This window comes from Ischnura elegans, chromosome 10 (genome assembly GCF_921293095.1).
Source record: "Ischnura elegans chromosome 10, ioIscEleg1.1, whole genome shotgun sequence".
In the NCBI taxonomy this organism is placed as follows: domain Eukaryota; kingdom Metazoa; phylum Arthropoda; class Insecta; order Odonata; family Coenagrionidae; genus Ischnura; species Ischnura elegans.
The window spans coordinates 66,245,573-66,258,023 of NC_060255.1; the positions used below are offsets into that span (position 1 = coordinate 66,245,573).

Genomic DNA, 12,451 nt, shown 5'->3' on the forward strand with positions numbered 1-12,451 from the left:
GTGTACATTGTACGTGAAATTAAAAGTTTTTAAAAACAGACCAGTCGGCTTTGTGGACAATCCAGTTGCCCTCGCGGATAAAATCCGTATTGTTAATCTGGTCAGATTTGATTAAAATCGGGAAGTGGTCACTACCACAGAGATCCGTATGGACAGACAGTTTCAGTCTTGTAAAAATGCTGCTCGTGCATAAGCACAAATCAATGGAGGAATATTCTCCGTTAAAAGAGTTTAAGCGTGTCCTCTCGCCATTGTTCAATAAAAAGAGGTTAAAATCTCGGAAAAAGCTGCTTAAACTTCGTCCCCTTCTGTTGCGTTGGGAAGAAGGGCCTCCCCACAGAGGATCATGAGCGTTAAAGTCACCCAATAAAATATAGGGTCTCGGCAATTGACGGATGAGGGCTTGAAGGTTATTGTCATTTACCGGAGCATCTTCCGGGAGGTACACGTTGCACAGCGTCACCTCCATGAGCGCATGGACGGTGACGGCCACAGCCTGGAATGGGGTGGTTAGCCGCACACGGGAGGTGTGTAGGGTATCCCGGACCGCTATTGCTACACAACCTTGGGATCTTCGCCCACTCAAGTCATCCAACCTAGTCATACTAAATCCCTTTAAAATTCCTTTGTCTGTTGATTTAAAATGAGTTTCTTGTAGAGAAATACATATAGGGTTAAAATCATTTATTAAAACAGCCAGCTCCTCCTTATGTCGATAAAATCCATTACAATTCCATTGTAATATAAAAGTCATAAAAAGGTTTAAAAAGGGTTAAAGATAAAAACAGGAAAAAACAAAATATGAATGTAAATATTGAAACTTGGAGCAGCATTAGCCCGGAAATCTGTGGAATCATCGCTTTAAGCGACTTTTCCTCCCCTTATTTTTTTTTCGACTTTTATATTTTTTTAATCGACTTTTTCGATCTCTGTGTCTGAAATACAGAGATCTTCGTCCATGTCCTCCTGCATCGGTTCCAAACCTTTGCCGGAGGGACCAGAGAGTTTTCTCTCGCTGGTCAGGTTTTTCGGTGGTTTTCTTTGTTGCATTTTTGGGAGACACTACGGAGGTGTTAGGGGTGTTTTTTTATTGTTGCTACTATTTTTAAATACATATTTCTGCTTTTCAGGTTCTGTCTGTGTAGAGATAGTGCACTTCTCAACTGGAGCGGAGGCGATTGCGGCTAAGGAACGCGAGAAAGTGGGGACACTAAGGGCTTTAAACTTTTTCCTTGCCTCTAGGTAAGACATTTTTTCCAGAGTTTAAATTTCCATAATCCTCCGTTCCTTTATCATTTTCGGGCAATCGCGAGAGTAAGCCGCACGGGTACCCTCGCAATTCACGCAGCAGGCCTCTTCAGCGCACTTGTCCCCATCGTGCGTGTCCTTGCCGCAGCGCGGGCAGCTGGCCTTTCCCTCACATCGCGCAGCGATGTGGCCGAAGCGCTGTCACTGGAAACAACGCATGGGGCTGGGGATGAATGGTCTCACGGGAACCGATTCGTACCCAATAAATACCCTGCTGGGGAGGGTTTCCATAGAAAACGCGAGGATCACGGAGGTGGTGCTTTTTATCTCACCGTTACGACGGCTTGCGATCTTTCGGCATCTTGTAACGCCCTGCGACGCCATCTCTTCAGAAATAGTTTTGGCGTCCAAGTGCAGGAAGTCGAAATGAGATACGACCCCCTTCGAACTATTTACTGTACGGTGTGGCTCCACTGTCACCGGAAACTCAATGAAAGTCTTGATGCCTAAGAGGTTCTCGCTCTGTAGGTCATCAGCTGTCTCTATCAGCAATGTACCATCCCTTAATTTTTCGGCTGATTTCAAGTCGCCCTTGAGATAGCACGAGAAAAAGCGTTTAATGACAAACGGAGACACCATAGTGAACGTTTCGTTATCTCTAGACCACTTCATAATTAGGTGGCGCTTAGACGCGCAGAAAAGATTTTCTCCCCCGGCCTGGTTAGGACGGAATCGTTTTGTCGGAGGAAGATAAATGGTTTCCATAAAATGTAACTTTTTCATCCCCTGGGCTCCCCACCAACCACGGAGCTACACATTTTGGACGCCACACCGTGATCCGGTGTGGTCGCCAGGGCTACCCAAGGGATATAGGAACCTTTGACAGGGGATATCTTTCGGGTTAGAACCTCAGCGCAGGGGCCCTCCGAACCCACGCACCTTCGGCCGCCCTACGGAGACCCCCATATCGCCAGCACTAACCCGTCCTGGCGTACGCTCGAAAGGAGCCGCCAAGCTCCCCAGCCGCCTGGAGCCGATTGACCGAGCTGGGCTCTTCTCGACCGCCCGTTTTGCGGGGAATCCAGGGATACACTTCGGGTAATTGGGCCCTTCTCGGCCTCCCGTTTTCGGGGAATCCAGGGCCGAAGTGGGGTATTGAACTCCGGCCCATACTGGGTATCCGACGCCCAGCTGGATGCCGGAGAACTCACCCACCAGGATCCCCTTCTTCCCCACGTACGGGTCTCCACGCACGGCAAACACGCGGGTGATCAGGACGCCAGATGTTTCGGCTACTCAGCACAGCAGAGTCACATGCTGTCTGGACGCTATCCTAGCGTAGGAAGGGTTTTTTGACGAGGTTGTCTCTCCGGTGGGCTCGGGTCTGTGGGGGCGCGACTCCTTAAAGGAAGAGATCACCCTCTTCCCCCCGTGCGGGGGATTACTACAAAGTGAGGAGGGCCACGCTGCTACTATGTCCTTGATGCCACGGAGCTTGTTATTATTAAGAATCCTCCGCGACTCCCTCCATTTTGCCAATCCCGCAATTCTTAGAGATGCTCTTAAGTCCTCGTAGAGAACCTGCGTTAAGGCAAACTCTTCGTCACTCAGAGCTTCTTTGGCCATAGCGCCTGCTATCTCATTCCCGGCTATCCCCTCATGTCCCGGTACCCACACAACACACATATTAAAATCCTTTCTCGTAAGGGTCAGCAGCAGGGAGTGTATTTCTTTCACGATCAGGTGCACGGGTGAGAAGCCAGAGATGGCTTGTAGCAAGCTCATGGAGTCAGTGCATATGACAAAGGAGCCGCCGTAGTCACCTAGGGCTTCTAGAGCTGTCCTTATAGCATTAAGCTCCGCCGTGTAAACACTGCACATCGGGTGTAGCTTCGCTCTGATGTTCCCGTGGATAGGGGAGAACACTGCACATGCAGAGTTATCTTTCGAACCGTCAGTGTAAACGGGGGTAAGGTTGGGGTGAATCCATCGGAACCTAGCAAACAAACGCTGCTACTCCGAGGGAGTTGTGGAATACTTCGGTCGAGATCGTAAAAGAATTTTCACCACCGGAGTGGGAGTGATCCAAGGGGGGTGTTCCGAGAATGAAACAGGATACACTTCGGGTAGTGTGAAATCGCACCCGCGAATAAAATCGTTAAAACGAACGCTTACTGGTCTGGTTGCTCTAGTCCTTCGGTTAAAAACATTTATAAAAACGGGTTTAAAAAGTAAACTATAACATGGATGACTCGGCATTGCTAAAACTTTTGAAACGTAGCTATAAAGCAGCCAGGTCCTACGGTAGCATAGAAGCGGCTCACCTGCGTCGGTATAGATACTTGGGATCGGGCTGGTCCTAAACGCCCCGATGCATAGTCGCAGACCTGCGTTGTGAACTGAATTAAGTGCTTTCAAATATGTTTCGCGAGCGGACGCATACACGAATGAGCCGTAGTCTAACTTCGACCGCACCAGGGTCCGGTAAAGTAAAATTAAGGAGGTGCGGTCTGCTCCCCAAGATACGTGGCTTCAAAACTTTAAAATGTTCAAAGACTTCAAACAGTTTACCTTAAGAGAATTAATGTGTTCCTTCCAGTTGAGTTTGTGGTCGGGGGTCATCCCCAGGAAACGGACTGATTCCACAAATGGGAGGTTTCTTCCGCCAAGGTGTAACGTGGGATTTACATGGATGCCCCGAGTGCGAGAAAAGTGAACGCACTTGGTTTTCTCCAAAGAGAAAAGGAAGCCGTTATTTTGGGTCCACTTGTGAAGTTTATTTATGGTGAACTGCGCCATGCGCGATGCATTCACGACCCTGGATGACCTACAGAAAATCGCGAGATCATTCACAAATAGTGACCCTATCACTGGCTCCTGGATGCAGTGAGCTATGCTCCTGTAGTTCGCTCCATTAACTTGCACAGGCAGCTGGTGAGAGAAATCGGCCGGTAAGAATTCGGATCAGCTCGGTTTTTTCCATGTTTTGGGATGGGAACAATGACGGACTCCCGCCAGGACGGAGGAAAATCACCAGTGGACCAGAGCTGATTAAAGGTTTCAAGGAATTCCAGCAACGCCGATTCCGATAGTTTTCGGAGGAAGGCATTGTGGATCTCGTCGGGTCCTGAGGACGCATCGTGGGAGTCATGGATGGCAGATTTCAGCTCCCAAATGGTAAATGAAATATTGTAATCTGCCGTCGTTTTAGGCTCGTTTAAGGATATAGGAACGTTCTCGAGCCGTTTCTTGAGGATCGTAAAAGAAACTTCATAACATTCGTCGCTGCTCACTTTGACGAGTAATTGGCCGAATACGTTCCCTATCGCAGTTGGAGAAGTGATAACCTTTCCTTCGACTTCTAGGAAGGGTATACCTAAATGGTGGCTGATACCCGATATGCTCCTCACCTTACGCCATACCTGTGCAAGTGGAGTCCTGTGGTTGACACCGGAGACAAAATTCATCCAAGAAGTCCTCTTTGCGTCCTTTATTACCTGACGCGCTTTCGCTCTTAGTCGCCGAAAAACGGAGAGATTATTTGCTGTACGATATTTGTTGAAAATTCGGAGAGCTTCCTTAAGTTTTTTAATGGCTTCTGCGCAGGTTTCATTCCACCATGGTACCGCATTTCTTGGAAGGATGCTTCGAGATCGTGGTATGCTAATTTCGGCGGCTTTAATAATGCCGGACGTCAAAAGATTTACGTTTGTAGCACAGTCGTTGTTTTTATCCCACACGTAGTTTAAATTTGAGTTAAAACGATGCCAATCAGCTTTCCGGACAGTCCAACGGCCTGGTCTAATAGAATCGGGGTTAAAATTTTGCTCCCTTTTGATTAAAAGGGGAAAGTGAGCGCTCCCACTAAGGTGATTATGCACAGAGAGTGTGAGTTTATTGACCAAATTTGTCGATAAAATACACAAGTCAATGGATGAGAAATCGCCGCTATAAGAGTTTACACGGGGTTTCTCGCCATTATTGAGTAAAAATAGGTTAAAATCACTAATAAAACTTGATAAAACGCACCCCCTGCGGTTGCACTGTCCCGGGGTGCTTCCCCATAGATCGTGAGCATTAATATCTCCGAATAAAATAAAAGGCTGAGGTAGCTGGGGAACAAGGGATTCTAGATTAAAACGGGTGACAGGTGCACCGTCCGGCAGATAAACTTTGCGCACCGTTATCGCCTCGGGAGCGTCCACTGTCACCGCAACCGCTTGAAATGGTAGGTTAAGATTTATTCGGGAGGTGTAAAGTGCCTCCCGATATAAACCGCCACTCCGCCATGGGCTCGTTGGCCGTTGGTGTCGTCCAGTCTAAAAGTGTTAAAATGTTTTAAATATCCCTTGTCCGTGTCCTTAAAACGTGTTTCCTGCAAACATATACAGGACGCGTTAAAATCTCTGATTAAAAGTTCGAGCTCCTTATGCCGATAAAAACCGCTACAGTTCCACTGTATGATAAAAGCCATTAAAATCGATAAAAATAAATTAAATAAATAGATAAATTAATTTAAAACTGCCAGAGGGAGAGTCAACGATTAATGCGTCTTCTTTCCTTGGCCTTCGCCCGGATAATTTCTGACTCAGAAATATATTCGCCTTCTTCCATAGACTCTGGTTGGCTACGCGTAGGCGAACCAGATGGACCCGCGGACTGAGACTTTCCACGCCTGCTTTGCGTGGCCACGGTGGGTTTTGTGGTTGGGTTCTTCTTTGAAGAGCCCTGACTAGCATCGTTTTTTCCCGGCGGAGCGCCCTTCTTAGTTGCCGGCTTGGTAGCCTTATCCGGCTTGGCTTGTTTTACATTCTTAATCGTATGTTCTTCCTTCTTTTTCTCTTGCATGTCTGTATTATTATTTTTCTCACTATCTACTACGGCAGCATATGAACGGGAGAACGTAGGCGCGATATGTGTACTGTATTTTTTTCGGGCTTCATGATATGGCAGCTTTTCCACGGTCTTTATCTCCATTATTTTTTCTCCTCTCTCATCTTAAGGCAATCTCGGGAGTATACCGGATGTGGTCCCTCGCATTTTACACAGGTTGGTTCAGAGGTGCACGCGTCACCTTCCTGTTTCTCTTTGCCACAGCGCGGGCAGGTGGCCTTGTCCTCACATCTACTAGCGATGTGGCCGAAACGCTGGCATTCAGAGCACCGCAAGGGACTAGGGATGAATGGCCGTACGGAAACAGATTCGTATCCCACATAGACCTTGTCAGGGAGTTTGTCACGACAGAAAGTGAGGATAACGGACGTGCTGTTGATCAGCTCACCGTTCCTCTTTGTCTTAAGACGGCGGCAGTCTATTACACCCTGAGACGCCATCTCACTCTTTATCTCATCTTCAGAGACGTAGAGCAGGTATTAATGCGAGATGACCCCCCGACATGTATTGAGTGTTTGGTGCACCTGGACCTTAACAGGTATTTCGTTACATTTTGTAATTTTCAATAGCTTTTCGCTTTGTTTTTCGTTGCTGGTTTTAATTAACAGTTATCCATCCCATCAGTCATATATTTGTCAGGGTCTCACCATCATTTGCACATCTTATAACAAGAAATTTCCGACAAGCGGTAGACTAAGGGTCTGGTTTCGCTGGGGCGTCCCGCGGCTGCATCCCAAAGCCGCGACTGGCCGCAACTGACTCCTTGTATGTACTACACATTGTAGTGGTTTCTTCGAGGCGGCTCGGCCGTCGCGTTCAACGGCTGGCCGTCGACGTCTGCGGCCAGACTGCTCGTGAAGCAGTCGAGACGCAGACGTCGCTGCGGGCAGTCGAGCAATCGTGCAGTTTTGTTGTGCAGTTGGCCGTCCTATTTGAGCTGAGCGATGGCTACCAAATTTTCTGCTGGAGACGACAAGTGCCTGATAGAAGAAGTAAGGAAATATCCACCGCTTTACGACCACCAGCACGAAGACTTTAAATATTACTAAATAAAGGAGAATACCTGGACCGTGATTGCATCGAAATTAGGGAAGAATGGTGAGAAAACTTTTTTCTTTTACGTTTATTAATAAGTATCTCTACATCAATAGTACACAAACAATTCAATTTCTTCGTTCATACATAATGTATCAGTCACTGCTCCCGAGTCGGAAAACACGTTCCTGCTGCCAATTTAACGCTCCTTCTTCATTAAAAACCTTCGTTAAAATATCTCTCACTTCAAAACCCTCCGATCCAGCGAAGCACCCAGTTCTTCCAAAAGGGACGATGTCCATCAAGTGTCCATTGACGAGTATGCTATAGCAACCCTCCTCTTTTCGGTTTTTTTATAATGGGTCAATTTCAGCTCTTTCTTTTGCGAATGCTCGTAACATTTCCATCTCTTCTTCTTCGTCCTCCAGTAAAAGTAACAGAAGTAAATCTTCATCCATTTCTACTATGTTTCAAGTCAATCTCTCCACAGGCAAAGAGCTACTTAAATGCATTTCGTACTCAAAACAATGTCGTCGGCCCGCGCCGTCTTGCGACCGGGACGCGTTTAAAATCTCGGAAAAAGCTGCTTAAACTTCGTCCCCTTCTGTTGCGTTGGGAAGAAGGGCCTCCCCACAGAGGATCATGAGCGTAAAAGTCACCCAATAAAATATAGGGTCGCGGCAATTGACGTATGAGGGCTTGAAGGTTATTGTCATTTACCGGAGCATCTTCCGGGAGGTACACGTTGCATAGCGTTACCTCCATGGGTGCATGGACGGTGACGGCCACAGCCTGGAATGGGGTGGTTAGCCGCACACGGGAGGTGTGTAGGGTATCCCGGACCGCTATTGCTACACCACCTTGGGCTCTTCGCCCACACAAGTCATCCAACCTAGTCACACTATATCCCTTTAAAATTCCCTTGTCTGAGGATTTAAAATGTGTTTCTTGTAGACATATACATAAAGGGTTAAAATCATTTATTAAAACAGCCAGCTCCTCCTTATGCCGATAAAATCCATTACAATTCCATTGTAATATAAAAGTCATAAAAAGGTTTTAAAAGGGTGAAAGATAAAAACAGAAAAAATAAGTGATGTAAATATTGAAACTTGGAGCAGCATTAGCCCGGAAATCTGTGGAATCATCGCTTCAAGCGACTTTTCCTTCCCTTATTCCTGACTTTTTCGATCTCTGTGTCTGAAATACAGAGATCTTCGTCCATGTCCTCCTGCATCGGTTCCAAACCTTTGCCGGAGGGACCAGAGAGTTTTCTCTCGCTGGTCAGGTTTTTCGGTGGTTTTCTTTGTTGCATTTTTGGGAGATACTACGGAGGTGTTAGGGGTGTTTTTTTATTGTTGCTACTGTTACTCGCATTTGTTTTTTTAATACATCTATCTGCTTTTCAGGTTCCGTCTGTGTAGAAATGGTGCACTTCTTAACTGGGGCGGAGGCGATTGCGGCAAAGGAACGCGAGAAAGAGGGGGCACTAAGGGCTTTGAACTTTTTCCTTGCCTCTAGGTAAGATATTTTATCCACAGTTTTAATTTCCATAATCTTCCGTTCCTCTTTCATTTTCGGGCAATCGCGAGAATAAGCCGCGAGCGTACCCTCGCAATTCACGCAGCAGGCCGCTTCAGCACATTTGTTGGGATCCAGGTGCCGGCTGAGAGAGTCAACTGAGGCGGCTGACTAACGGAGGCGGCTGACTAACGCAGAGCCTGTGCGTCATCACCTGCCGTTCGCATAAAAGGCCGTGGCCCGGCATGACGGGGGCAGTATACAATTCGACGTCAAGCCTCGATGTAACGGAGTGACAATAAATTGTTGAACCCGGAGTTGGTGTTTTATAATTAAAAGAACCCTACATGGTGGCAGCGGTGCCAAGAACGCAGCGGCGAGATCCACATGGCGGAAGGCAACAGCACGTTCGTGCTAACAGCAGGCGTGACGGCGCCCTCCCAATTTTCTTTCGTGGCGGAGGATTGGCCGCGATGGGCGCAACGTTGGGAGAGATACTGGGTTGCGTCTGGGCTGAAGAAGCAGAGCGACGAGGAGCAACTCAACATGCTGGTGTACGTGATGGGCGAAAAGGCGGAAGACGTACTGCTTAGCCTACAGCTGTCAGCAGCGGATAAGAAGAAATACAAGAAGGTATACGAAGAATTCAAGAATCACTACATGGGACGGGTAAACATCGCACACATAAGGGCGAAATTTAACCAACGCTGCCAGAAGGAGGAAGAAGCAGTGGATGAATTCATCTCAGACCTGTATCGCCTCATACAATATTTCGAATATGGGTCACTCCAGGACGATCTTCTCCGAGATCGAATTGTGGTCGGAGTCTACGACGCGAAGCTGTCGCAATCGTTGCAGATGGATCCGGGCCTAACACTGGAAGTGGCTCTACGGAAGGCACGTCAGGCGGAAGAGGTGCAGCGCCAACAGGGGCTGCTGAGAGGCACCCAAGGGTCAACGCATCGCGGAGTGGCATCAGACTATGAGGTTAGTGAAGTAAAGAAGAGGACTAAACCAATTAGCGGCAAGCGAGCATCACCAGGGGGATGCAGCGGACAGAGCCAGCACCAGAGTTGCGGCAGATGCGGGCGTAGTCCTCAACACGCGTTCGCAACGTGCCCCGCGAGACAGTCAACGTGCCACGCGTGCAGTAAGAAGGGTCATTGGAGAAAAATGTGTAGATTGCGGAAATCCGTGGGGACCGTCGTAGTCCGGGAAGAAGACGACGAATAAGATATTTATTACTTGGGAATTGTAGATACTAATGTAGAGCCATGGTGGGTCACAGTCACGCTGAATGGTGTCGATATTAAATTCAAAATAGACACGGGGGCAGACGTAACAGTGATAGGGTCCCTCGTGGTTGAAGATAAATTGCAAGGAATTAAATTAACCCCTACGTCTAAACGACTGGCAGGCATAGGAGGGACGAACTTTTGTGCGAAGGGAAGTTTCGAGGCTAAGCTGCAGTGGAAGGAAAAATTGTGTGATGAAACAATTTACGTAACTCCCGGGGGCAGAGAGGTATTGCTAGGGAGGCCAGCTATTCAGAAGTTAGGAATATTAAAATGGGTCGGGGTGACTTCCTTACGTAACGGGGCACCGGAGAAAACATTCCCTGCGTTATTTAATGGACTAGGAAAAATGGATGAAGCGATGGAGAAAGAAGTAATAAAGGCTCTACCAATGTCAGACACCAGGCTGGAAGAAGTCAGAGAAAATCAAGAAAGAGACGACGTCTTAAAAGAGATAAAGCAATACGTTCGTAATGGCTGGCCAGCGCACAAAGAAGACCTTGAGCTGCCGCTGCGGAGATATTATGAAGAAAGAGGATATCTCAATGAGGGAGAAGGATTGCTTATGCATGGACACAGAGTTGTTATTCCGAAGGAGTTAAGGAAGGAGATGCTCGATAGGTTACATAAAGGTCATCTAGGAATAGGGAAATGTAGGGAAAGAGCACGAGATGCAATTTGGTGGCCAGGAATATCGGCAGACATACAAAATGCAGTTGAAAAATGCGAAGAATGTCTGGAGAGGCGTCCACAGCCCGTTGAACCCCTGATGCCAACTGCAGTTCCGGAAAGACCCTGGATGATGGTAGGAATGGATATCTTAACCGTCCGCAATCAGAGCTTTTTAGTTGTTGTAGATTATTTTTCCAGATATCCGGAGGTGGCGAGGTTAACAAGCACTACCGCAGCAGCAGTCATCGGAAAAATCAAAGCGATTTTCGCTAGGTTTGGGATCCCAGAAGTTGTTAGATCCGATAATGGGCCACAGTTTAGAGGAGAAATGTTGGAATTCGCCAAAGAATACGGATTCCGGCAAATAACGAGCAGTCCATTATTAGCGAGAAGCAATGGCCAAGCAGAGTCAGCAGTCAAAATAGTTAAAAACATTTTACTGAAGGAGAAAGACCCAAATTTAGGATTACTTGTCTACAGGTCAACACCCCTGGAAACCGGATATAGCCCAGCAGAGCTGTTAATGGGAAGAAAATTACGCACAAACCTTCCCATTTCTTCATACTCATTGCAGCCATCGTGGCCGAACCTGAGGGAGCACCGGGAAAAGATGGGAATAAAGAAAGCAAAGGCTGCCGAGAAGTACAATAGAAGACATCGAGCTCAACCGCTGCCCGAGCTGAAACCACGAGACCGAGTTTGGGTGACTGATAGGAAACACTACGGGAAAATCGTCAATAGACGCAACGAGCCGAGGTCATACGATGTGGAAGTTGACGGCGGCGTTGTTCGGAGAAATCGAGCATTCCTGGTAGCGGCCAAATCGGTGGCGCAGAGCAGCGGGTCCGGAGCGGGGGAATTCCATCAGGGTGAAATAATGACAAGAAGCGGGCGGGTGGTGAGAAAACCAATATGCATGTGTGAGAGATAAGAGGCTAACACTTTTCTTTCTTGCAGAGAAGGGAGGGTGTTGGGATCCAGGTGCCGGCCGAGAGAGTCAACTGAGGCGGCTGACTAAAGCAGAGCCTGTGCGTCATCACCTGCCGTTCGCATAAAAGGCCGTGGCCCGGCATGACGGGGGCAGTATACAACTCGACGTCAAGCCTCGATGTAACGGAGTGACAATAAATTGTTGAACCCGGAGTTGGTGTTTTATAATTAAAAGAACCCTACACCCATCGTGCTTGTCCTTGCCGCAGCGCGGGCAGGTGGCCTTGCCCTCACATCGCGGTGCGATGTGGCCGAATTTTTGGCACTGGAAACAGCGCATCGGGGCTGGTATGAATGGTCGCACGGGCACTGATTCATACCCTATGAACACTTTGTCAGGGAGCCGGTCACACGTAAATGTAAGCACTACAGAGGTGGTGTTTACTATTTCTCCATTCCGTTTCGTTGTCAGCCGACGAGCGTCGCACACTCCCTGGGATGCCATCTCTTGTTTGATTTCGTTAACGTCCACATATAGTAGGTCGAAATGGCTTATAACTCCCCGACAAGTGTTCAGGGTTCGGTGAACCTCCACTGTCACTGGGATGTCGTGCATCAGTTTCATGTTGAGAACCTTCTCACTTTGCGCCTGGTTTGCCGTTTCGATCAAAAGGGATCCATCCCGTAACTTTTTGGCCGATTTTATATCACCTGGGACCGTAGCAGAGAGGACTTTACGAATTAAGAAAGGGGACACTTTTTTTTAGTGTTTCCCCTTCCTTCTGACATTTCATTATAAGAAATTTATTGTTTCTCATTTCTCCCTCATTCGTTTCCGGACGGGATCTTTTGGTTGG

At 47.7% G+C, this 12,451-nt stretch overlaps 1 protein-coding gene across 1 annotated transcript; it reads left to right on the plus strand.

Moving 5' to 3' along the window:
* The first annotated feature begins 10,341 nt into the window (after positions 1-10,341).
* Positions 10,342-11,595, plus strand: LOC124166448 (uncharacterized protein K02A2.6-like). The gene has a single exon (XM_046543978.1). It carries the CDS (start codon positions 10,342-10,344, stop codon positions 11,593-11,595), a length of 1,254 nt encoding a protein of 417 aa, XP_046399934.1.
* Positions 11,596-12,451: the final 856 nt, after the last annotated feature.